Source organism: Rhinopithecus bieti, unplaced genomic scaffold, assembly GCF_001698545.2.
Source record: "Rhinopithecus bieti isolate Rb0 unplaced genomic scaffold, ASM169854v2 scaffold_11161, whole genome shotgun sequence".
Taxonomy (NCBI): domain Eukaryota; kingdom Metazoa; phylum Chordata; class Mammalia; order Primates; family Cercopithecidae; genus Rhinopithecus; species Rhinopithecus bieti.
The window spans coordinates 1,304,018-1,330,299 of record NW_016806937.1 but is presented as its reverse complement, the minus strand read 5'-3'; the positions used below and the strand labels follow the sequence as shown (position 1 = coordinate 1,330,299).

The 26,282-nt window shown below is 52.6% G+C and overlaps 1 protein-coding gene across 2 annotated transcripts in view; it reads right to left on the bottom strand.

The window, feature by feature from the left end:
• Positions 1–21,992, bottom strand: part of CPNE2 (copine 2) — a 55,439-nt gene extending 33,447 nt beyond the window's left edge. Inside the window, exons 1-3 of one of the 2 annotated variants that reach the window (XM_017878823.1) lie at positions 21,744–21,992; positions 3,428–3,642; positions 888–1,067 (exon numbers count right to left, since the gene is read on the bottom strand). In XM_017878823.1, coding sequence (XP_017734312.1) covers positions 888–1,067; positions 3,428–3,607 — 360 coding nt within the window. In that variant the 5' untranslated portion in view covers positions 3,608–3,642; positions 21,744–21,992. Of the gene's footprint in view, positions 1–887; positions 1,068–3,427; positions 3,643–8,188; positions 8,751–21,743 lie in introns of those variants that run through there. The other variant, XM_017878822.1, reaches the window with a different exon arrangement.
• Positions 21,993–26,282: the final 4,290 nt, after the last annotated feature.

The following is a 26,282-nucleotide window of genomic DNA, read 5'->3' as shown; positions in this document are numbered from 1 at the left end:
CCTCCCTCTATGGGCCACAGGTCTCACCAGGCCCTGGCAATGCCACTTCCTCACCCTGCCTTCCTTCCAAGTGAAGGTGGTCAGCTTTCCTCTGGGGCCAAGCCCTGGGTTGGTTTCCCCATCTCTTGTCAGTTCCCTGCCCAGTCCACAAGCCCTTAAACTCTCTTCTCAGTTACACCACAGGGTAGGGACCCTGACTACTGTACCCTGCTTCTTACACAAAAAGTAGACATCACAACCACGGCAGTCACTTGCTTTCTGCATGGTCACCATCTCCTGGAAGGCCCCGGACATTTCAGTCTCCACTAGGACCCTTCAAAGCATTTTCCATTTCATTCCCTCATCAACAGTTTAGGCTGGGCAGAGCAGTCATCATAATCCCCAAGGGAAATGTGGGGAAACTGAGGCCCAGAGGGGGATGGGAGCTTGCCCAAGGGCATACAGCCATAAGGAATGATTGAGACTTGTGTCAGGGGCACCTAGCCCTGCTTGCTCCCGGCCTCCAGGAACTTACCAAGGACTGAGATGGACGGGGAAGTGTGGCCCAGAGAGGGAAAGGAAGTTGCTCAAGGTCACACAGTGAGTCTGCCACAAAGCGGGACTACTATGGGCGTCTTAGTTGCTGGTCAGATGCTCCTACCCCAGGAGGTCAAGACCACACCTGATTACATCTAACAATCAGAATCCCTGGCCACCTGGGGCCCCGGTCTGTTTGGCTGCCCCTCCAGATGGGAGCTCTTCAGCCCGGCCTCAAACCCACCCAGGCTGTTCCCTACTCTGCATCTGCACTTTGGGACCTACCCAGGAAGATGGGGCGAGAAGAGACTTTCTGAGGGGCTGTCCAGTCTTTGGGTCCCTGCTCCCCCACCCAGGAGGGCCCAGCTCACCGTGCCCAGGCTGCAGGAGAACTGGCCCAGGAAGTCATGCTCATCCAGCCGCATGCTGGACTTGTCCTGGTCAAAGAGCGCGAACTTGAGCTTTTGTACCTCCTCAAAGTGATAGTCAAGCACGAACTTCTTGGAGAAGGCGGGGTTGAGGTTGTTGATCGCGGTTTCTGTCCTATCGTACTAGCAGAGGGGCAGGGAAATGGAAGTCAGAGTGAAGGCAGCTGGTCCAAGCCCTCGCAGGCTGCTGGAAATCATTCTGCTAACTTGTACAATGCCTACTCTGTGCCAGGCTCTCGTGGTCATGGTCTGTGACTCACTACCCTCAGCTCACAGACGAGGACGCTGAAGCACAGAGAGGTTAAGTGACTTCCCCAAGGTTGGACAGCAGGGCCGAGATTTGAAACCGAGGTCTGACTCTACTACCTGTACTCTTAATTCTTCGGTCCTGGTTCCATACCCAGGTGCCAGGGTAAGAGCTCGGGCCCTGCCCTGTCTGGTTAAGAGATGGAGGACACAAGGCCCTTTCCCCACCTTTGCCTCAGTTTCCACCTCTGTAAAGGGAAAGGATTTGACTCCCTGTGGTTTTCACTTTTTATTTGGGGAAAACCCCTTTTTCAAACCACATTTTACATGGAAACTGAGAAAGGAAACAAAAGAAGGGAGGATTCTTGGGGGAAGGTGGGGTCAGGGACGCCCCACGGGGGTGCAGGGAGATGTTTGTATCTTTATAGAATCCTGACACTGTGCAGCCCAACACCCCACCTACTGTGGATACCAAAGCCTGGCTGAGGACAGGGCCTTGGACTGTGGGTCAGCAGTGGCCCTGGGACAGGAAACCCGCCTCCTGGCCTCTGGATGCTGAGGCCTCAAACCGCGGAGTCTGGGTGACAGTCTATTTTGGGGCCCAGGCTGTGTTGACTTTACCTCCCACCCAGTCCATTTCCAAGGGCTGGAGCAGCAGGCACTGAGGAAGTCTTGGCCCTGGACTATTTTTATCCAGGGTGGCTGGCCTGGGTGGGGGCAGAGGTTGTCAGGGAGGGTGGGGGGTGTGCCGTTAGTCAGGGGATGCCACTCCCTGAGGGGCACTCAGGGGTTCTAGAGACCTGGCAGAGGGGAACTGTGCCCCCAGACACGCCTCTCACAGGCCTAGGGTTCCCCCAGGAGTCCTCAGCTGGCCCCATGTCCCACCTCCCACTTCCAGTTACACCATCAACACACTGGGTGACACGAAAAAGTCCCTACCCACTCTGGGGCCCTGTATCCCCCTCTGTAAAGTGGGTCAACAATCCCACACTGTTTTCTTGGCATCACAAGAAGGAGCCAACATCCATAGGAACTCTTTGTAAACCACAGTATGTTCAGGTGAACTCCCACCGTGGCCTAGTTAAATATCCATTAGAAAGTACACACATCTTTTGGGAAATATACATGCATATAAAGCCATCTGGAAGGCTGGATACCAAACTGTTAACAGTGGTTCTCTATGACAGGTGGGTTCCCAACAATTTTGATTTTCTCCTTTGGGTTTATCTGGATTCTCTACATTTACTCCAATAGTTTCCTTCTGCAAAAGCAAAGCAAGTTTTAAAACCTGAAGGTCTTAACAGCTTAGGTTTCTCAACATCCTTCCTCAAGCTGCAACTCTTTCCAACCTTCAAGCCAAAGTCTTCCAGCTCAGAAGTCCTTGCCTGGGGCACCATTAATATCCCCAGATCTGGGCCTTCCAAGGGAGTCAGCAGAAAAAAATATATAATAATTTCACAGATGAGGAGACAGGTTCAGAAAGGGACAGCCACTTGCTTAAGGCCACACAGCAGGGAGTAGCATCACTGGGCCTTGGAACAGCTCCCAAAGCCTGAGTTCACTGTTTCTATTTCTTACTGACCATGTATTCATTTAGAAATAATAGGGAAAGGTTATTTAAAAGTGGAAGCAAACATTTTGTAAAACTATAAATTTTAACTGTATATAAAAATTTATAACAAGATGGGGTGTGGTGGTTCATGCCTGTAATCCCAGCACTTTGGGAGGCTGAGGCGGGTGGATTGCTTGAGGTCAGGAGTTCAAGACCAGCCTGGCCAACATGACGAAACCCCATGTCTCTACTAAAAATACAAAAATTAGCTGGGCGTGGTGGTGCACACCTGTAGCCCCAGTTACTCGGGAGGCTGAGGCAGGAGAATCGCTTGAGCCTGGGAGGCAGAGGTTGCAGTGAGCTGAGATCTCACCACTGCACTTCAGCCTGGGGGACAGAGAGAGATTCCGTCTCAAAAAAAAAAAAAAGAGATATCAAATAATCAATATAAAATATATAACTATAAATCTATAGATTTTAATTGTAATAAACACAAAGTAATATTTTAAATATATTTAAAATAAAATTTTATTTTAAGAGTAACAGTTTACCGAGTAATCCCCTGCCACCAGCCCACACTCCAACTACTTCTATTGGAGTCCCTGGATCCCAGTCCTGGGAGACTCCTCCTCCCCAGCAGCCTAGCCACCCCCTTACCCACTGCAGACACACGGAAGAGCCTCACCTCGATCCATCTGCCATTGTTCTCTGTAAAGAGGACACAGAAGGGGTCGGACTTGGAGGTAACATCCCGGTCCAGTAGGTTCTGGCCACTCACCGACAGCTCCACCTTGCACACGCAATACTGGGGACCCATGGGGGCTGCCCCCGCTGCTGGGGCACCCCCACTGGGTATGTGGGCCATGGGAGCCGGTGGCGGTGGCAGGAGTTCCTGGCAGTCTAGGAGAACAGGAGTGAGGGTCAGAAAGTAGACAGACACCTGCTATGCTGCCCCACCACAGAGAGGCATTACCACTTGGCCTTTAAGAGGTGAGTGGAGAGATGGAAGGCAAATTGAGGTGGGTTGTCAAATAACATGGGCAAAGGTTTGGAGAAAGAAGAATGCGAGGAAATGCATGAAAAGGGAGTCTGAGCTAAGCGCAGTGGCTCACACCTGTAATCTCAGCACTTGGGGAGGTCAGGTGCCTGGAAACCTGGAGTTCAAGACCAACCTGACAACCAGGAGGATCATGTCTCTGCATAAAATAATAATAAATCAGCCAGACATGGTGGCACATGCCTGTGGTCCCAGCTACTTGGGAGGTTGAGGCAGGAGGATTGCTTGAGACCAGGAGTTCAAGGTTGCAGTGAGCTGTGATTGCACGTTACTGCACTCCAGCCTGGGTGACAGAATAAAACCATCTAAAAAAAAAAAAAAAGAAAGAAAGAGAGAGAGAGAGAAAAAGAGAGAGAGAGAAAGAAAAGAAAAAAGAGTCTGAGTCTCTGGTAGATGTGTTAAATTTGTCTTTAAAGTTTTTCTCTGCTGTGGTCAGTCTTCACCTGTAAGGATGCACAGCTCCTTGTGTGTTGCCCCGTCACATGAGCAACAAATCACAGTGGACATGGGTATCTCAGATACTCATCGTGCCAGGAAAACCTGGGCTTCTCCTGAGCAACTAACATGTTGTCATGTGTCTTGTGGCCACAGTAGAGCTGACAACTGCTCAGACTTCTCTCATTGCTTTGACCACTAGGAAGCTCACTTCTGGGAACATCAGAGGCGTTTAAACCAGAGCAAATCCATCTTGAATAGGAGCTGGGTAAAATAAGGCTGAAACCTACTGGGCTGCATTCCTAGATGATTAGGCATTCTGGGTCACAGGATGAGATAAGAGGTCAGCACAAGATATAGGTCATAAAGACATTGCTGATAAAACAGGCTACAGGAAAGAAGCCAGCACCAAAACCAAGACAGCCACAGAGTGACCTCTGGTAGTCCTCACTGCTACACTTCCACCAGCGCCATGACAGTTTACAAATGCCATGGCAACATCAGGAAGTTACCCTATATGGTCTAAAAAGGGGAGGCATGAATAATCTGCCACTTGTTTAGCATATCATCAAGAAATAACCATAAACATGGGCAACCAGCAGCCCTTGGGGTCGCTTTATGGAGTAGCGATTCGTTTATTCCTTTACTTTCTTTTTTTTTTTTTGAGACAGAGTCTGGCTCTGTCACCCAGTCTGAAGTGCAGTGGCATGATGTTGGCTCACCTCCACCTCCTGGGTTCAAGCAATTCTTCTGCCTCAGCCTCCCGAGTAGCTGGAACTACAGGCACCCGTGACCACGCAAGGGTAATTTTTGTATTTTTAGTAGAGACGAGGTTTCACCACGTTGACCAGGCTGGTCTCAAACTCCCAACCTCAGGTGATCCACCCGCCTGGATCTCCCAAAGTGCTGGGATTCCAGGCATGAGCCGCTGCGCCTGGCTATTCCTTTACTTTTTTAATACACTTGCTTTCACTTTATGGACTCACCCTGAATTCCTTCTTGCACAAGATCCAAGAACCCTCTCTTGGGGTCTGGATCGGGACCCCTTTCCTGTAACAGTAACATTAAAAATTCACCCTTATTCATTGTCCACCCTGTATCTCCAGTTTGTACACAGTGACTAGTGCACAGGAAGTATCCAGTATATATTTGCTGAATGAAAAAAGGTTGAGCGTATAAATGAATGAATGGACAAACCCTCCATATGCCTCAGATCCTGCCAGCATTGGTCCTTATCTTCAACATACAATTCACCCTTTCACTCATACACAATTTCCCAAAATTCTGTGCCCTGGGCCTCAGGTATCCTCCTCCTGTCAAGGTTAATTACTGACATGTGATCACTTGAAGGAGTTCTGTTCTCCTTTGAGTGCAAGGTATTAGTGAGACTGGAGCAAAGGGGTGGAGGGGGACCTAGGTCACACCCATCACAGGCCCAGCAGACAAGTCCTCTGGCTCTCTCTGGCTCAGTTTCCCATCTGCCCACGAGACATCAGGACACAGCCCTCTGAGCCTCCTATGGGTTAGGTCTTATTTCCACCGGCACGTGTGCATTTAACACTGGCCGTGTCATCCCAGTGGTTGAACCTGGCCCCTAAACACTTACCCGACAATGGCCAGGTTCCAACTCCCTGACTAATACTTTGTCCTCTTGAGGCTAAGTGGTTTACTGACCCTGCACTTCTCCAGTGGAGGGAGGTAAGTGGACACAAATCCAAGTCACTGCGCTTGTGAGCACTAATTGAGCATGTCACCTGCACAATGTCGCTAGTCTTCATTCAGTCTTACGAGGCAAGTATAGTAATATCACCTTTATTTTCCATAGGAGGAAACTGAGGCTTTCATTCACTCTAGAGGGTGTACTGAGTATCCATTAGGTCCCAAGAACTGTTCCAGTGCTGGGAATGCTACAGTAAGAAGACTGCTCTTGGCCGGGCATGGTGGGCTCACGCCTGTAATCCCAGCACTTTGGGAGGCGCAGGCAGGTAGATCACTTGAGGTCAGGAGTTCAAGACCAGCCTGGCCAGCGTGGTGAAACCCCATCTCTACTAAAAGTACAAAAAATAGCCAGCATGGTGGCGTGCACCTGTAGTCCCAGCTACTTGGGAGGCTGAGGCAGGAGAACTGCTTGAACCTGGGAGGTGGAGGTTGCAGTGAGCTGAGATCACGCCACTGCACTCCAGCCTAGGCAACAGAGCAAGACATTGTCTCAAAAAAAAAAAAAAAAAAGACTGCTCTGTCTTAGCCCCTGCAGGGCTCACAGTCCAGTCTGGCAGGAACACAGTGAGGGAGCAGGGAGAGCGGCCAGGAACTGCAGGAGCTGTGGGCTCTGATAGGGCGTCTGAGTTTCATTCTGAGAGCGATGGGAAGTCTTAGAAGCAGAGAACTGACATGATCTGATTTGTGTTTTTAAAAGCTTACTCGACCCCTTGTGGGGAGAAGGGGTTTTCAAGCTAAGGAGAGGTAGCAGAGAGACTAGCGAGGAGGCAGCTGCTGCCCTCTAGGCAGAAAGGAGTGGCAGGAAGGATCAAGCCTCCATCACTATGCTGGGTCCACTCCTCCTCCCTTTCACCCACGCCACGGCGCAACTCTGGAGCGCCAGCCTCTTGCTGGGCAGGTGCAGTCCCCTGCAAGCCCCGGTCTGCAGGAGGTCACGGTGAGAGTAGGGCTGGCAGCGGAGACCTCCCAGCTTCCCCTCCAGATCCAGTGCTCCCCGGACATGCCTGGCAGGGGAAAAATCTGGACAATGATGAAGCTGGTCCTCAGCCCCCTCCCTCCCAGCCTTTGTTCCTAGAACCTTGTTATAATCACACAAGCTCAGAGCATCAGGACAGCACTACAATTTGCCTGGAGGATTTATTCTTGTCGTGTAAAAATCAGTTTCCACTGGAGGAGCTGGTGAACTGCATTCACTTTTACTGTGTGCAACTGGGCAGTTGTGCCAGGTGGGGGTGGGTGGGGAAGGGGGCAGACAAGGATGTCCAAAACCTTGCTGTGTGGCTGAGAGCGCCTGCCTATGCCTGCAGGACAATCGCTCCAATTTTAGAGATGAGGAAACTGAGGCCTGGAGAGTAAAAGTCACTTGCTTGAGGTTACAGAGCCAGGAAGAGGCAGAGACAGAGTGTGAATCAGGTCTCCAGACTCCCAGCCAATGCTTGGCCTTTTGCCAGGGTGGGGAGATTGCTGAACATTGTGGGACCAAGGCAGGGACAGCCAGGACATCAGCCAGGCCAGGGGAGCCTGAGGCTAAGCGGGCAGGTTGTGATCAGGGCTGGGGAAGCCAAGGGCATTCTCCCATTTGAACACACATCCAGGATGGGCCCCAGAGTATCCAAGGTCACCAGTTCCTCTGGGTCACCCTGTCCACACCCCTGCATCTCCCACCATGGCTGGTGAGGTAGATTCTAGCTCACCTGCCCCTTCCCCACTTCACAGGCCCCCTCTGTGACATGTTAGATGCCATCTGGGCCACCATCCCCTGCTGCCAAATCAGACACTTCTGTTCTCATCCTGAGGGTGTCAGGCACACACGCCCAGATTCACGTGCTTCCTAGTCCATTTACACATGTGTGTGGTCACATATACACACATACACACACGTACACATACGCACCCAGACTGACAAATACAATGACAGATGCTCATATGAACACTCTGGGGTCACCTCATTCTATCCCCCTCACTATCCTACCCCCACCCCCCTGCCTCATCCAAGCCCCATTATCTTGCCTTGGTTACTACATCAGCCTCCTGCCCTTCCCTCCCTCCAGCCTGACGGAGGGCGTGGGCAGGAGGGACAGGTCACGGGGGCAGGGGGTGGTGGCTGGGCCAGGAGCCCCCAGCTCACTGCAACTCCACCTGGATCAACTCAGGCCCTGGCTAGAGCGAGCGATGGGTGGGTGGGAAGGGAACTCCTCCCCCAGCCAGTGGCAGCTCCTCTCATCTCCAACTCACCCTCTGGCTGGAAGCTTCTGGATGCCCGAAACGGGGAGCACATGATGTCTGGAGTTGGGGCAGGCGAGGGGAAGAGTGGGTCCCTCTGCGCCAGCCCAGCAGCAGCCAGGCGTACTGGACCCTGAGGCCTGACGCAATGGAAAAAGAAACTACAGCTTAGGCTGGGCCGGGGGCCTCCTCCCCTCCTACCCCAGCAGGAGGGCAGGCAGGCAAGGTGTCATTAAGGGAGGGCTGGGCCTGCCATGCGCATCTGGGCACGATAGAAACACCCCTGTGGCAGCCCCCACCCCATAGGTAATTTGAGGTTTCAGTCTGGGGGATGGGATGGGGAGCCAGGGCCTACTTAAAGCATGGTCCTGACTCCTGGCACAGATGGACACAACCCTTCTGGGGTGACCAAATCCCCCAGGCAAGGAGCTTGCAGAGGGCTTTATGAAACTAGTGGTCCCTTTTACAGACGGGTCAACTGAGACAAAGAGAGGACAGGGCTTGGGAATTCCCAGGCACTGATTCATTGGTTCATTCAATAAATAGTCCCTGAGCACCCTGGGGCTATGCAGTTAATAAAACACACAGGAGCCAGTGGTGGCTCACACCTGTAATCTCAGCACTTTGGGAGGCTGAGGTGGGAAAATGGCTTGGGCCCAGGAGTTTGAGGCTGCAGTGAGCTGTGATTGTGCCACTGCACTCCAACCTGGGCGACAGAGCAAAACGCTGTCTTCAAAGAAAAGAAAAATGGACACATAGGGTTCAGCCCCCACAGGGTCCACTGACCCCAGAAAAGAGGCATCTTGCCCTTAGGCAGAAGGACAGGCTTGGACACTGGTGCTGAGCCACAGGCCTAGAACATCATGGTTTTAGCCAGAAAACTAGGAATTCATCATCCTTAATCCCCTTTTATCTTCACCTCCTATATGCCACCAGTGCCGCTGATTTCACGTTCAAGCTGCATTCAGCATCCATCCTCTCCCCACTTCCACTATGTTGGCCCAGCCAGGCTCCCATCATCTCATGCCCAGACACACCCTGACCCATAACAGGTCTCTCTGATGCAAGCTCAGCTGTGCTCTCTTTTCCACACCGAAGCCAGAGGCAGTCTTTAAACCTAGAAGTCAGATGCCACCATGGCTCTACCTGAAAATCTTCCTGTGACCTCCTCATCCAGGTCACACAAACCCCAAATCGTGCCCAGGATGACAGGACCCTACCTGACCTGTCCCTATTTCCTGCCACCCTCCCCCTCACTTGCTTCCTTTGCCCCAGCTGCACTGGCCTGCCTTTGTTGTCAGCCTCTCTCCTGCCTCAGGACCTCTAGCACTGCTGGGTTCCTTTTTCCAGCAATGCCTTTCACTTCACAGGAAAGGTCTTACTTCTCAGCTTAATAATCACATCTCTCAGGAGCCTTCTCGCCTGCTTCCCTGATCACCCAGGCTGACGTAATCCGTCTCCGCTCCATGCTGCTTCCTTCACAGATCGCTGCAATGTACAAGCGTTTTACATATTTGTCTATGTGCCTGTGTCTGTTTGTCTGCCCCTGTCCCTCAGGAGGACATTGTCACTGTTTTCCCAGCACCTACACCTAATCAATGAGGGAAGTGGGGGCTTGCCAGGCAGACTCCATCAGCAGCAGCCCCAGAGCAACCGTAGCCACCTCCCCGTGCACACATCACTTGAGAGAATCACAGGCGGCTTCTCAAATCCTGGGCTCTGAGATGCCAGCAGGAGAGGGACTGTGTCCTACTTCACAGGGGTAGAAACTGAGGCCCAACAAGAGGCAGTGGCTTTTTGAAGCCAGGAAAGGATGGTGACCAGGCTCAGAGCCAAGGCTGCGGTCACTCCATCCTTCCCACCTTGGCTCTGCCATGTAACTGCTGTGTGACCTCTGGCAAGTTCCTTCAACTCCCTATGTCTCAGTTTCTCCCTCTGTAAAATGGGGACAACAAGAGTGCCTTCCAGCTGGGCGTGGAGGCTCACACCTGTAATCCCAGCACTTTGGGAGGCCGAGGCAGGCAGGATCACCTGAGGTCAGGAGTTCGAGACCAGCCTGGCCAACATGGTGAAACCCCGTCTCTACTAAAAATACAAAAATTAGCCGGGCATGGTAGCAGGTGCCTGTGATCCCAGCTACTCAGGAAGCTGAGGCAGGAGAATTGCTTGAACCCAGGAAGAGGAGGTTGCAATGAGCCAAGATCCACTCCAGAGCAAGACCCCATCTCAAAACAAAAACAAAAACAAAAAACAGCAACCAAAAAAGAGTTTCCTAGGTGTTGTGAGGATTCAGTGAGGTAAAGCACTTAGAACAATAATAGGTAGCTTTTGCTATGATCAGTGATTCCTAATGGCTGTGAGGAGAAAGTAGCCTTGGCCCCACCCCGATGTCCAACCCGGGAAGCAGCTGTAGTGTAAAGGAGCTCGCTGTGGGGGAGGAGCTGCCTGGCCGGCTGGGTGGGGGCGCCTCTAATTTAGAAATGGGCGGAGAGGAGGGGACAGCGAGAGAGGCAGGCAAGGGAAGCAGATGGCCCAGGAGGAGGCCCGGGAACCCCGAAGGGGAGGAGAGCTGCTGGATGGTGAAGGGCAGGCCTGAGGTGGCCAGGGAGGCAATCCCATTCCAGAGGCTGGTGGATACGAGGAGCTGGGACCACAGTGGGATGTCCTTTTGTAAATTTTAGCAAGGGCACTGTGTGCTGTCAGAAAAGCATGTGCAACTTGATGTGTAGAAAAGGAAAAAGCAGCCCTGGCGTGGCGGCCCACGCTTATAATCCTAACCCTTTGGGAGGCTGAAGGGGGAAGACTGCTTGAGGCCAGGAGTCTGAGGCCAGCCTGGGGCAACACAGTGAGATCCTGTCTCTACAAAAATAAAAAATAAAAAAATTAGCCAGGTATGGTGGTGCATACCTGTAGCTACTAGCAGAGCCTGAGGCAGGAAAATTACTTGAGCCTGCAAGGTCAAGGCTGCAGTTGAGCTGTGACTGTGCCACTGCCCTCGAACCTGGGTGACAGAGTGAGATCCTGTCTCTAAAAACAAAAAAAGAAGGAAAAAAATAAATTATCTGTTTTGCTGGTGGCAGTAACAAAGAAAGCGGCGCAGATGCCTGGTCGTGGTCAGTGCCAGGCAGTAGTTAGGAACCCATTCTGTAGGGTCTGAATCCCCAGCAATTCTTAATGTCTGGAGAGGGGAAAGTAGATAAAAAATTTCAGGGATGTGTAAAGTTAACAGTTTACATAAAGGCGGCAAGAGGTTAAAACTGATTGAGAGGGCCGGGCATGGTGGCTCACACTTGTAATCCCAGAACTTGGGGAGGCTGAGGCGGGCGGATCATCTGAAGTTGGGAGCTCAAGATTAGCCTGGTCAACAAGGTGAAACCCCATCTCTACTAAAAATACAAAAATTAGCGAGGCCTGGTGGTAGGTGCCTGTAATCCCAGCTACTTGGGAGGCTGAGACAAGAGAATCGCTTGAACCCGGGAAGTGGAGGTTGCAGTGAGCTGAGATCGTGCCACTGCACTCCAGCCTGGGCACACAGTGAGACCCTCTCTCAAAAAAAAAAAAAAAAAAAAGAAAGAAAAGAAAAGAAATAAAAACAAAAAACTGATTGAGAAACATGGCTCTCAGTTCTCCCTCCAGGCTGGTGGACACAGCACAGGAAAGCTCAGAGAGACCCGGTAGTGATGGGGAGCTAGGGAGTGAATTGTGGGCTTGGATACACAACCGTCAAGGTCTTCGAGGTGGGGCCCACTCCTGGGTGCTGTGGCTTCTGGAACCCTCAGGGCCTCTGAGTCCTTCTGCAGCCAGCAAATCCTGTCAGTGGGGTCTCATCTCTGACAGCAGAGGCTCCTGAGGTGGCTCAGAGCTGTTACCACGTGTGGTTTCCAGACAGGTCACCTACGCATCTCCCTGGAGCTTGCTAGAAATGCAGCACCCAGTGGGCGCAGTGGCTCACACCTGTCATCCCCATACTTTGGGAGGCTGAGATGGGTGGAACTCGAGCTCAGGAATTTGAGCCCAGTTGGGCAACATAGTGAGACCCTGTCTCTACAAAAAATGGCAAAAAAAAAAAAAAAGCTGGGCATGGTGGCACTTGTCTGTAGTCCCAGGTATGTGGGGGGCTGAGATGGGGGAAACACCTAAGCCCGGGAAGTCAAGGCTGCAGTGAGCCATGATCGTGCCACTGCACTCCAGTATGGGCAACAGAGTGAGACTCTGTCTCAAAAAAAAAAAAAGAAAAAGAAAAAAGAAAAGAAATGTAGCATCCTGGGCCCACCCAGACCTGCTCTAGCAGAAGGCCTAGAGCGGCCCGTAGGCCTGTGTTTTAACACGCTCTCCTGGTGGTTCTGATGTGGGCTAAGTACACACAAATCACAGGTTAGCTGAGTACATGGGGCATCTGGTTCAAATACAGATTGTCATTCAGCAGGTTTGGGGAGGGGCCTAAAATTCTGTGTTTCTAACAAGCTACAGGTGATGCTAGGGCTGCTCCCCCCCTGGAACCACACTTTGAGGCACGAGGCCACAGATCAGAAGTTGCAATGTGGCCACCCCATGACTGACCACACCCCAGGGATGGCTCTAGCATAGCTGGATTTGGCATAATGAGGCAGGTGTCACACTTGGTCTCCATGCAAGCCCTGCTGGCTTCACACACTGAGCTCCCAGCCAGGTCTCTGTAGACCTCTGAGTTTGCAACCTCTAGTCTGGATGGGAATGCTCTGTTAACCAGAACCCTTAGCTAACCAGACACCCATTCCCTATGGGCCCTGATGGCTGCTAAGTTTACTGAACTTCTAGGGGGTTGGAATGCATCTTGAATGAATCCAGGTCTAAACTGCCTCCTTCATCCCATTTCCCAGATGAGAAGATCCAGGAAAACAAATGACAACCATATTAGTCAAGGTTTTCTGGAGAAACAGAACCAATAGGATATCTACCTATGCAGAGAGAGAAATGTATTTTAAAGAATTAGCTCATGCGATTGTGGGGGCTGGAAAGTCAAAAATCTGTAGGGCAAGCCAGAAGGCTGGAAACCCAGGCAGGGTTTCTATGTTGCAGTTTTGGGGTTGAATTCAGTCTTTGGAGAAACCTTAGTCTTTGCCCTGAAGGCCTTTGATCAATTGGATGAGGGCCACACATAATGGAGGGTAAGCTGCAGGACTCAAAAATCTACTGATTTAATGTTAATTGCATCTAAAAATACCTTTATTTGACCAAACAACTGGTCACCAAAGCCTTGCCAAGTTGACACATAAAATTAACCATCATAGCAATCTTTAGTTCCTAGGAGATCTGTCATGGGGCAGGAAAACAGGGTGTTAGGGCAGGAGCTCTGGGCTAGCCCTTCTTAAGTGTGGGAGCTCAGAGAGCCCACCCCTACCCTGTCAGCTGCAAGAGAAGGGTGAAGGTGGGTGTGGCCATGCTGATGGACAGATAACCATAATAAAATGAGAATAATAATGCCTGCCCCAGGTCCTTGAAATTCTGCAGCTTCACAACATCCCCAAATGGAGTGTTATCATCAGCACTCTCATTTTCCAGGTGAGTAAACTGAGGCTTGGAGGTTGAATCCCTTACCCACATGGTTCTGGTCCTCTGGCTCCTAGCCCAATACCGCTCTCCCTATTGGGCCTCCACTAATGTGACTCTGGACAAGTCATTGGTCTTTCTGTGTCTCAGTTTAGTTTTTTCATCCAACACATGGAAATTACAAAATGCTTGACACACTGCAGGTACTGACTCAAAATGAGAAAAACCTCTCCATGGCTCCCGGCTGTTCTTGGGACAACATCCAGGTTCCCTGATGAGGCTCTCAAACTCCTCTCCCTCACACCTTTGGCTCTAGCTCTGCTGTTTGCCACACAGAGTTGTAGCAAGTATTTTTCGTGCCTCCCTAATTCTGCATATGCTGTTCCATCTGCCCGGAATGCCCTTCCCCCTTCTTCACTTAGCGATTTCTTTCTTCAAACTCAGCTCAGTAAAACCAAATGCAGCCGGGCACGGTGACTCACGCCTGTAATCCCAGCACTTTCAGAGGCTGAGGTGGGCCGATCACTTGAGGTCAGGAGTTCGAGACCAGCCCGGCCAACATGGTGAAACCCTGTCCCCACTGAAGACACAAAAACTAGGCAGGGCGTGGTGGTTCACGCCTGCAATCCCAGCACTTTGGGAGGCCAAGGCAGGCAGATCACAAGGTCAAGAGATCGAGACCATCCTGGCTAACATGGTGAAACCCCATCTCTACTAAAAATACAAAAATTAGCTGGGCGAGCGCCTGTAGTCCCAGTTATTCGGGAGGCTAAGGCAGGAGAATCACTTGAACGGGGGTGGGGTGTGGAGGTTGCAGTGAGCCAAGATTGCACCACTGCACTCCAGCCAGGGCGAAAGAGTGAAACTCTGTCTCAAAAAAACATGCACTATGCACCCACCCTCACCCCCAGGACGGCCAAAATTTTAAAAAGTTGACAATACCACGTGTTGGCAATAATGCGGAGCAAGCAGAACACTCACAGGTTGCCAGAGGGAGTGGAAATTGGTGCAACGACTTAGGAGAAACATTAGTGCCCAAACAAAAACACTCACATATGTTCAACCAAAGATAGACACAGGAATGTTCGTGGCAGTGCTAATCCGAATAATCCCAACTGGAACGCCCCACCCAAACCCCCATCATTGGAAGAAGGGAGACATAACTGGTAAATGAACACACAGCGGACCACACACAGCCTGCTTGAAGGAAGAACACGGGTAGCAATAACATGGATGGGTCTCACACGTGCTGTGTGAAGGGGGCCAGACAGAAAGGAGTATGTATCCTATATGAATTCACTTAGGTGACCTTAAACATGGACAAAACAAACCTACGCTGCTGGAAGTCAGGATAGCGGTAGGACAGGTGGACAGGTGTTACTGACCAGAAGGGGACACCGGGGGCTTTGGTGCTGATCGTGTCTGTTTCTGATCTGGGTTCTGGTGACCCAGATGGGTCGGTTTGTGAACAGTCATTGACTGGTCCATGTAGAATGTCTGCTCTATTTCGTTTGTTACACTTCAATATGGTTAAAAAAAAAAAAAAACAACAATCCAGGGACTCCTCTACAAAGTCCTTCCCGATTCCCTGCTCCTTGAAAGGGAATCACTTACAATACCAGTATATTGTAACCACTGACTTAGAAGCTTCACCCTCACTGGACCTTAAAGATGGAACCAAACCCTATTTTCATCTCGTTGTTCCCAGCACCCAGAGGCACAGCATGGAAGCTCGACACAAGTTTGTCGAAAGTGAGGAAGAGTGGCCGGGCACAGTGGCTCACACCTGTAATCCCAACACTTTGAGGGGTCGAGGCGGGCGGATCATGAGGTCAGGAGATCAAGACCATCTTGACTAACATGGTGAAACCCCACCTCTACTAAAAATACAAAACAAAACAAAAATTAGCTGGGCGTGGTGGTAGGCACCTGTAGTCCCAGCTACTTGGGAGGCTGACGCAGGAGAATGGCATGAACCCGGGAGATGGAGTTTGCAGCAAGCTGAGATTGCGCCACCACACTCCAGACTGGGCGACAGAGCAAGATGCCGTCTCAAATAAATAAATAATAAAAAATAAAAAAAGTGAGAAAGAGTGAAAAGGTGAGAGGAAGAGGAACCATGACATCTTGGGATTGTAGAGGACCGGGACTACAGGTTCACAGAATTCCAGAATTTGGGAATTCTAGGATTTCAGAGTCACAAGTTCTTTGAGATTCAGAGCTAAAACACTTTAGAATTTATCTGTCCCCACTTTCCAGCCACACAGGAACCCTGGCCACAGTCTGGCCGCCCCAACATCCTGCATCCTGGTTCTGGTGGGCAGGGTCCAGCCACAAGCCTTATTCTCTGGAGCCCTTGCCACATGCCCATTGCTGCAGCAGCTCCTGCCAGGCAACCGGCTGCCCCCGGGGAGCAGGCTGGCACTCCTGACCAGGTGGGGGCGGCACCTTGACACAAATCACTTCTCCACCGGGCTATGGCACCGGCTGCTGCGCTCCAAAGACACTACACTCCGACAGGCAGCCAGGCCATTACGAGGATAAATATAGATGCAGACAGCACGGAGAGGAGGCTGCAGCAGGGGTTGGCCCTGAGGCCCCCCTGGGGACCCCCAGCTTCCACCAGACCACATTCAGAGAGAGGTTATTCTCTGTAGCGCCCGCTTAATCACTAAGCTCTGGCTGTTAGGGGAGGGGGCTTCCCTTGGGACCCTCCCACCCTCCCAGGCCTCAGGTTCAGCTCAGCCTGCACTACAAGGTTTGTGTCACTTATAGAGGGGCTGACCTAGCAGGCTGAGAGGCAGCCTCCACTATACTCCCCATGAGTCCAGGAACTGGGTTCTGTCCTCTCCTGCCACTCCTCCCTCCTGTGTCTCAGCTCCTTCCCCTCCGGCCTCCCAGGAAGCTCCATGTGGGGAGGGGCATGGAGTGCTCTGGCTCCCGGGAGACTCTGAGTACTTAGGGGACCTTGGGAATGGGTCTGGCCAGGCTCAGAGGGCAGGGGACTCCCATGGAGGAGGGAATGGGGAAAGTTGTATGTCTAAGAGAAGGTGGATTTGCCTAGGACTGAAAGACTGAGGGTTGGGAAGGTGGAGGAGGTGAGGTCCCCTGGGTGGGACATCACCTGCTGCCATTGCCTGTCCACCCAAGGGACCGAGGTGTGCTGAAGAAAATCACCCATTCCCTATGCGACCCGGGCCATGTGTCCTAACCTCTCTAGCCTCAGTTTCTTCATACAGGAAATGGAGCTGCTGCTAACTAGAGCTGTCCCCACTACTTTCTTCATGATGTTCTTAAGGCAGTAGTGAAAAGCTCGTAAACTGAAGAGGGTTGTGCACAGATGTAATCCCTCTTTCACCTGTGACTGTGGGCCTCCACCTTCCAGGAGGGCTTCCCTCACCATGCAGTCATCCATTTGGTCGTGCAACAGATGCTTCTTAAGCAGTTCCTCTGGGTCAGGGACTTTGCTGCGTGCTGGGGGCGGGCAACCATGATCAAGACACACTCAGGCTCTGGGCACAGGAGTTCGGGATGGAGTTGAGGGGACAGAGAGGTGAGCAAATGGCAAGGGCAGGAAATCTCAGATAGTGGAAAATGTCACAAAGAGAATAAAGCAGGGTGAAGTGATTGTGATGGGGCATTGTGGAGGAGGCCGCATTTGAGCTGGGATGTTAATAGACCAGAAGCTCTAGGACAGCAAGGCATTGGTCTCTCTTGTTCATGGCTGTATCCCAGCCATAGCTGGTGCCCAGCAGGTACTCAGTGAATATTTTTGAATGAATGAATGAATGGGCTCCTGAACCACACTAGGCATGTCCCCACCACAGGGCCTTTGCATGTGCTGTTTCCTCTACCTATTTCCCAGCATGTGCAAAGGCCCTGCGGTGGGGACATTCCTAGTGTGGCTCAGGAGCCCATTCTCCCTGCGATTCAACTGTATCCCTGCAGGCTTTTGTGTCTTGTCAGGAGCTGAGGCTATCTGGCCTGCCTGATGTGCCCTGGCTGTCCCCTCTCCAAAACACAGGAGGGAGTATGCCCAGCTCCTAGCAGACAACTCCTTCAATCCCTCTCTCCCCTGGTTGGACCCCAACAGTCTTTTTTTTTTTTTTTTTTGAGACAGGGTCTCACTGTTTCACCCAGGTTGGAGTACAGTGGCACAATCATGGCTCACTGCAGCCTCGACCTCCTGGGCTCAAGCAATCCTCCCACCTCAGCCTCCCAAGTAGCTGGGACTACAGGCACGCACCACCACACCCAGCTAATTTTGTTTATTTTTTTATTTTTGTAAAGATGGGTTTTCACTATGTTGCCCAGGCTGGTCTTGAACTCCTGGGCTCAAGTGGTCTGCCTATCTCGGCCTCCTAAAGTGCTGGGATTACAGGTGTGAGCCACCACACCTGGCCCTCCCATCAGTCTTTCAGAGACATGCCCCTGGTGGCCCAACCTGAGAAAAGTGTCTTGTAAGAGCACAGTGAATGCTGGGAGCGGAGCTACCGGGTTTCAAACTCTGGTTGGCCATGGATTAGTTGAGCACCACACACTGAATGGCTTAGATTCTCTCACAGTTCTGTAGGCTACAAGTTTGAAATCTAGCTGTCAGCAAGGCCATGCTCCTTCCAGCACTCAGCACGGTGAGACAGGGATCCCTCCAGAGACTCAAGAGGGCAAGCTCATAATTCTCCCAGGATCCATCACTGAACATCACAGACTCATTTAACAGGAGGCTGCAAGGAGGGGCAGGTGCAGTCATTCCTCACACAAGGATTTACTGAGCGCCTACCATGTGCCAGGCACTGTTCTAAGTGCAGGGACACCGCCCTAAACAAGATGGACACTGTTTGCTCTTGCCTTTTTGTGGATCTGACACCCTTTGGGGAGGGAGGCGGATAAGCTGGTGCACCAATCAGTAAAGATGATTTTAAAGAGTGGCAAATGCTCCAAGAAAAATACAACCAGGAGATGCAGCAGTGAGGAGGGATGGTGACACAGTCTCACTACGGTCAGTCTCATTGCAGACCTCAGAGCTGGTGTGTGGCCAGGACAAGTAAAGAAATGTTACATGGTCGAGCACAGTGGCTCAGGCCTATAATCCCAGCACTTTGGGAGACCGAGGTGGGTGGATCACCTGAGGCCAGGAGTTCAAGACCAGCCTAACCAACATAGCAAAACCCCGACTCTACTAGAAATACAAAAATTAGCTGGGTACGCGCCTGTGATCCCAGTTGCTTGGGAGGCTAAAGCACGAGAATCTCTTGAACCTGGGAGGTGGAGGTTACAGTGAGTTGAGATTATGCCAGTGCACTCCAGCCTGTGTGACAGAGCAAGATCCTGCCTCAAAAAAAAAAAAAAAAAAAAAAAAAAAAAAAAAAGGAAGAAAGAAATGTCCCAGGATGTGATATAGCAGTCTTCTTGACTCTGCCATGGGAGTGACAGCTGAGGTTCGGTGGCCCAATGAGGGCAGAAGACACTGGGATGTGAGCCAGGAGGCGCCTCTAACCTGGGCTCAGTCCTCAGGTATGGTGGGACCCCCACGTCCTCCCTTCTAGACAGGGAGGTGGGGAGACATGTGATTGTGGACTTTTCTAGCTGCTGCCTGCCAAGATCACAGGGTGACCTGGCGTCCCGGCTCCCACAGAGCCCACACCACTGTGTCCTGCAGGGTTCCTCCCTCTCTGAGGCCATATTCTGCAAGGAGGAAGGAGCTGGGTCCTTGAGGTGTTTTGCTCCTGATTCAGTAGCCCCAGTGCCATCTACGTGTAAGGGTCAGGGGAGGGGAGAGGGACAGAGACCTCCATCAGGCTGGGGGCACCCTGACCCTGAGCTGAGGGCTTCTCAGACTGGGGACCGTACCTGGCGATGATGCCTCCTGCTCTGACAGGAGGGAGAAAATTACTAGAGAATGCTCTTTTGTTTTCTGTTCACTCCTTAGAGCCCTGTGAAGCCAGTCAGATGTGGGGAAATGGGGACACCTGGATGAGAACTACCACCTTTCCTGGTCTTCTTTCACCCCAGCCCCCTGCCCCTAGAACAGCCCAGAAGTCCTGATGGGAGGGGGAGGAGCAAGTTGGCCTGAGACAATCCCACAAAGAATCCTGGATGCAGTCACCCACATCAGGCTTCTTAATATTCCCATGGATAACGACAACGACAACGACAGTTAACCAGGCACTTACCATGTACCAATAAGTGCTGGCACCCGAGTCCTTGCAATCTAATTTAATCTTACCTTTGCAGAAATACACAATTACCTGAAAAAAATATAAAGGTGTACAGATACAGAAACTGAGGACTTGGAGGAGGACCTGATGGGCTCCAGTACTTACTGTTTTACAGACATAGAAACCGAGGTTCCATTCGCAGCCATCTTCTTCCCCTTATGCCCCAGTTTTTAATTCTCCTGACATTCCAGGGGAGGTAGTGTCCGTTGGAACACCACCAGAGACACCACACTTGCCACTCATGAAGTGCTCCCTACTTACAGAACGTCTGCTCCCCGTTCCCCAGTTCCAGGCTCCCAGCTGCCTGACTGTAAGATGGATCATGTCACAATTTGCCTCATTTTACAGACACAGACCCCCAAGTCCAAGGGGTGACAAGGCACTCAGACAGGAAGTGACAGCCGCGAGAAGAACCCAAGCATCCACATCCTTCGTCCCTGGTTCTTTCCATGGAGAAACCTGCCTGGGTGACCCCTTCCAATCCAGTTGGCTGGGGCGGTCCTGGAGCTCACCAGGACATATGCCAGGGGGAATGCCATAAAACCACACCTTCATGCTGTGTCCATTCTCCAGGAGGCAGGCCCTGGAACATTAGCCCATTTCACAGATGATGACCCGGAGGGCCACAAAGGCGGACGGTCTGGGCCAAGCTCCCTGTTGGTCACAGGTGGGGTTCAGACCCAAGTCTCCCAGGCCTCCTCATCAGGGCTGGCCACAGGCAGGCTGCAGCTGCCAAGGATTACAATCTGCAGTCTGTTTCCTGAAAAGCACGGGCTCCCTGCAGTCCCTGAAGCTGTGGATGCCCAAGGGGCAGAAAAAGCCCCCCACCCTTTGAAGACAGCACACACCCCTAAGGGAGCAAAAAACTAAGGTAGACAAAACAAAGGGCGGCTCAGATCATTCCCTCAGATCACTTGTCCCTTCCCCCAGTACATATGGGGCAGGGGATTCAGATGCAAGATGAACCCCCTATTGGCTACCAGAGCCAGCAGCATCTGTGACCTTGGGCAAATCACGACCCCCTTTGAAGCAGCCCCTTCCCCATAGGAGAGCTTCTCGAACTGGGGGCGACGGAGAGCGAGGCTGGGGGATGGGGTGGGAAGGGCAGGGAAGAGGGGAGTAAGACCCCTCTATTTTCAGAGGAGCATCGCTGGAGAAACGGGGAATAAGAGAGGGCCTTGCTCCCCCGCTCTCTCCATGCCCACCCCACGCCCCTTTAAACACACAGGTGCCAGACAGCGTTTTCGCAAAAACTAGTTTGCAAACACACTCCGACTTCTGGGAAGCTGCCCAGCTCCACTCCCCCTCTGCGCTCCCTGTACCGGGGCTGGGAGCTGGCCCTCCGGCAGTTGCCTGGGGCAGCGGGTGGGTGTTCAGGAGAGGGAGGAGGGCAGAGGGGCGCGGAGAGCTGCCCGCGCCCGCCAAGACCCAGCGCGACCTCACGCCTTCAGCAGCTGCGGCAGCAGCGGGACTCCACCTCCCGTACGCCCTCCAAGCCCCTGGGGCGGGTGGCAGGATCCCCATAGCAGCTGGGCTCGGACCCCTAAGGGCGCCCCCCTCCCCAGGGACTCCGCCCGCCCTTCCCCCGCAGTCCGGGCGCCAGCGGGGCGCCCCCGCGTGGCCGGGTCGGAGCTGAGTCACCGAAGCGCCAGTGTTCGCGCGGGTGGTGGGTTCGCGCGGGTGGTGGGGGCTAGACCGCCGCAGCCCCCCGAGGCGGAACCCGGCTTCCTACGGACCCGCCGCTGGATCCAGAAGCCCAGCCCCAGGGCCGAAGTTGGGCACTCGCGCCAAGCTGCCCCGCCTGCCTGGGCCCCACTCACCGCGGGTCCCACGGGCGCCACCGCCCTCACCGCACGGCTGCCGCTGCCGCCGCCTGGGCCGCCCCGGGCATCCCCGGGGCGCTGCTCCCTGCTCGCCGGCCCGCAGGCGCGGGACGGGCTCAGGCGGCTGCCCACACGGCCAACGTGCCCGCTCGCGTGGCGCTCCCAGCCCGCTCGGGGTCCTGTCCCTCCTCCCGACCGGGCGGGGCGGCGGCGGCGGCGCGGCGGGCTTCCGGGCTCCTCCTCTCCGGCCGAGGCGGGGAGTGGGGAGGGAAGCGGGAGGCGAGGCGGGAGCTTCCTGGAGGGGCGCGCGCCCTCCCACGGGAGGAGCGGGGGCGCTGTCCCGCCCGCTGTCCGCCGCTCCCAGCCCGCGCCCGGCGCGCCCCGGCACTCGGGGCGTCTGGCACCGAGGGGGCCCGAACGTCAGGGTCTGAAGGTTCCAGGCTGGGACCCAGGTGGCTGAGGATCGGAACAACGTGGCTTCGCGCCCTCCCCAGGCCTGCTTCGCCGGAGTCTCTGGCACCTCCGAGTTCCGAGCGCTGTGCGCTTAGGGCCACTGACGCGGGAACAGGGGGGTGGCCTTAGCCCGGCCCTGCGGGGCCCCAGGGCCACTCGGACCCCCAGCGCGGATGGCAGCGGCGCTGTCCCCTCGGGGCAACACCCAAGGCTGGGTTCTGGGATGTATTGGGCAGGATTAGGGCCGCAGTATTTTCTTCCTTTTTTTTTTTTTTTCAATAGCAAAAGAGCTCGGCATTTTCTTGCCGCCAGAGATTGGAAACATGACATATTTCTCTGACACAGACGATGAGATAAAGACGGATCCGAACGGGGCCTGGGGCTACTCATCCGTGCGGAAAATTAGGCGAGTCTTTAAGGTCTTGGAGCCCAGGCCTCCTTTTCCCTAGAAGAGGCACCAATTCTTAGGACACTTGTCTGTCCATGGGCGCTCAAGCCACTGCCGCTCCGCGGTGTTTAGGTGCTCTCTGGGCAAGTTCACCACCGGGCATCAGAAGGCTGAGCCTAACGTAACCAGATTCTGGGGGCAGGGAGGGCGGGGCCTTCCCGGGGACCTCAAGGCCATGTCCACAGCCCTTGGCCCTGGGGCTCAAGGACTGGGCAGCTAAGGGTTAACACCGCGTGCTGAGTGCTTCCATTGTGGCTTTTCGATTCCAGGCAGGTGAGGGTTAATGTGGGAGCCTCACGCTGCAGCGTGTGAGCCTCCCTCCACATCTGAGTCACTGGCACTTTGCAGCCTTAGAGGGGCCGAGACTAAACAGCCCCGGGGCTCTGAGCTTTGTTCTCTGCCTGCTTGTCACCCATCCATCCTTCCTTTCTCCAAGCTCTCCTCACCTTTCTTCCATGGAAGCCATCAAAGCCCTCTGCCCAGCTCTGGGGCAAACCAACCTATCAACCCAACTCCAGCCCCACGTCCTCCAGGAAGCCTTTCCTGATTGCTCAGAATCTCTCTTGTCTTTCCAGCAGTAGGAGAGCCAGGCACTGGGATGGACAGTGGTGAACCAAAGCAGATGGTCTCTCTCAAGTTGCTCACCTGTGGGGGCCATGACCAGGACCCAGGCAATCACATCGCCATATGAAATGTGCAAAGGTTGGAGGTAGGGTGGCACAGAAGACCCAACTCAGCCATGGGAGTCAGTGAGGCTTCCTTTAAGAGACCTGAAGGATGAGATATTTGGACCTGGCAAGGAAGATACTGGATCGCTAGCCAAGGAGGCAGAGTGCAAAGGCCAGGGGTCACAGCAATTCCACTCCTAGATATGTAGCCAGGAGAAATGAAAACATATGGCCACACAAAACTTGTACACAAATGTACATAGCAGCATGATTCATAATAGCCAAAAAGTGGAAACCACCCAAATGTCCATCCATTGATGAATGGAAAAACAAAATGTTGTGTATCCACACAACATAGAATATTATTCAGCCATAGAAAGGTGTGAAGTACTGGCCAGTTGTGGTGGCTCACACCTGTAATCCCAGCACTTTGGGAGGCCAAGGCAGTCGATCATTTGAGCTCAGGAATTCGAGACCAGCCTGGCCACCATGGTGAAACTCTGTCTCTACTAAAAATATAACAATTAGCCAGACGTGGTGGCAAGCACCTGTAATCCCAGCAACTCGTAAGGCAAGAGAATCGCTTGAGCCCAAGAGGCGGAGGTTGCAGCCAAGATTGCGCCACTGCACTCCAGCCTGGGTGACAGAGGGAGATTCCATCCCCCCTCCAAAAAAGAAAAAGAAAAAAAGAAAGGTGTGAAGTACTGATACATGCTACAATATGGACAAACTTGGAAAATATTATGCCCAGTGAAAGAAGTCAGTCTCAAAAGACAAATATTATATGGCTCCATTTAGATGAAATGTCCAGAATAGACAAATCCACAAAGAGACAAAGCAGATTTGTGGTTGCCTCGGCCCAGGAGTGGAGAATGGGGAGTGATTGCTATTGGCAAAGGGTTTCTTTGGGAGAAGATAAAAAATGTTCTAAAGTTAGATTCTAGGCAGAGTGCAGTCCTGCCTGTAATCACAGCACTTTGGGAGGCTGAGGCAGACAGATTAGTTGAGGCTAGGAGTTCAAGACTGGCCTGAGCAACATAGTGAGAGACCCCACCATCTCTACCAAAAAAAAAAAAAAAAAAAAATTAGCCAGGTGTGGTGGTACACACCTGTAGTCCCAGTTAGAAGGCTGAGGTGGGAAGATTGCTTAGGAGGTTGAGGCTGTGGTGAGCAGTGATCACACCACTGCACTCCAGCCAGGGTGACAGAACAAGACCCTGTCAAAAAAAAAGTTAGATTATAGTAATGATTGCACAACTGTAGATGTGCTCAAAACCACTGACTTACATACTTTAAAAGGACAAAGGTCATGGTGTGTGGATTATGTCCCAATAAAGCTATCTTTAAAAAAAAAGGCCAGGGATCAGGAGAGCCCCGAGGCAGTTGATTACGGCCAAGCATCCGTCACAGGTTGATTCTACATGCTTTATCCTCATTCTGCACCCAACACAAGACTGCAAAATGTTAAACGAAGTCTTTCCCTGCCCAGGTGGAGGCCTCTCGGTGCACAGTGGGAGGCCTGCAGGCCCCGAAATAGACCCATGTCAGGGTATGTGTGTCAACACCTGCCATCGGGGTGTTTATTTTCACAGTCCAGGCTGTTTGGGCAAACGAATCAGAATACCCAGGTTTGGCCGGGCGCGGTGGCTCAAGCCTGTAATCCCAGCACTTTAGGAGGCCGAGACAGGCGGATCACGAGGTCAGGAGATGGAGACCATCCTGGCTAACACGGTGAAACCCTGTCTCTACTAAAATATACAAAAAACTAGCCGGGCGAGGTGGCGGGCGCCTGTAGTCCCAGCTACTCAGGAGGCTGAGGCAGGAGAATGGCGTGAACCCAGGAGGCGGAGATTGCAGTGAGCTGAGATCCGGCCACTGCACTCCAGCCTGGGCAACAGAGCGAGACTCCATCTCAAAAAAAAAAAAAAAAACCCAGGTTTGCCCGTGCACATCAGTGTGCTTGTGAATGAAAGACATATTGAAGGAGCTCCAGCTATTTAGGGATCTGGCTGGGCCAGGGGTATGTGAGGGGTGGGGGAGGCAGGGTGTTCCAGTTATTTATGTTGCATCACAGATCACCCCAAAACTTATCCCTCACACTTCCGGGGTCCTCAGGGCTCATAGAGGGCAGATCTTGTGCAGCGTTTCCCATACAGTTGCAGTCAGATCATGGTGGTGGCTGAAATTGTCTAGAAGGCTTTCTTGAACATATGGCTGGCACTGGACGCTGGAGCCTCAGCTGGAATTGTCAGCTGGAACACCTACCTCCGACCATTCCTTGTAGCCTGGCTTCCTAGTGGCATGGCACAGGGTTCCATGAGTGAGCATTTGAACAGAAGCAAGTGGAAGCGTTATCATCTGTTTCAGGCCCTTGCCTTGGGAGTCACATAATGTCACTTCTGTTGTAGTCACAGAAGGGTGTCACCATCACATAGTAGGAAGAGCATGTGGGATGGAAGATATTGTGATGGCTGTTTTTAAAAAATAGCATCTGCCACAGGGGGTTGATATGGAAACATATCAGGATCCTTGAGGGATCCCCTCAAGGATCTCCTGGTTAGAGGCAGGTGTGGCTGACTCCAGCATCAAACCTCAGGCATGGAGTCATGGCCATGAGTTTGAATCCCAGCCTCTCAGAGGCTGCCTGGGTGAAATCACTCAATCCTCTGGGCCTCGCTCTCCTTCTCAGTAAAATAGGATAGACAGTATTTGCTTTATGGGATGGTTGTGAGAATCCAATGAGACAGAATTCAGTGAGACTGTAATGTGCCAGGCAAGTGTAGACACCAGGGCTGGTGTATAATTGTTATTTTTTTTGAGATAGATTCTTGCTCTGTTGCCCAGACTGAAGTGCAGTGGCATGATCTCAGCTCACTGCAAGCTCTGCCTCCTGGGTTCACACCGTTCTCCTGCCTCAGCCTCCTGAGTAGCTGGGACTACAGGCGCCCACCACCACACCTGGCTAAT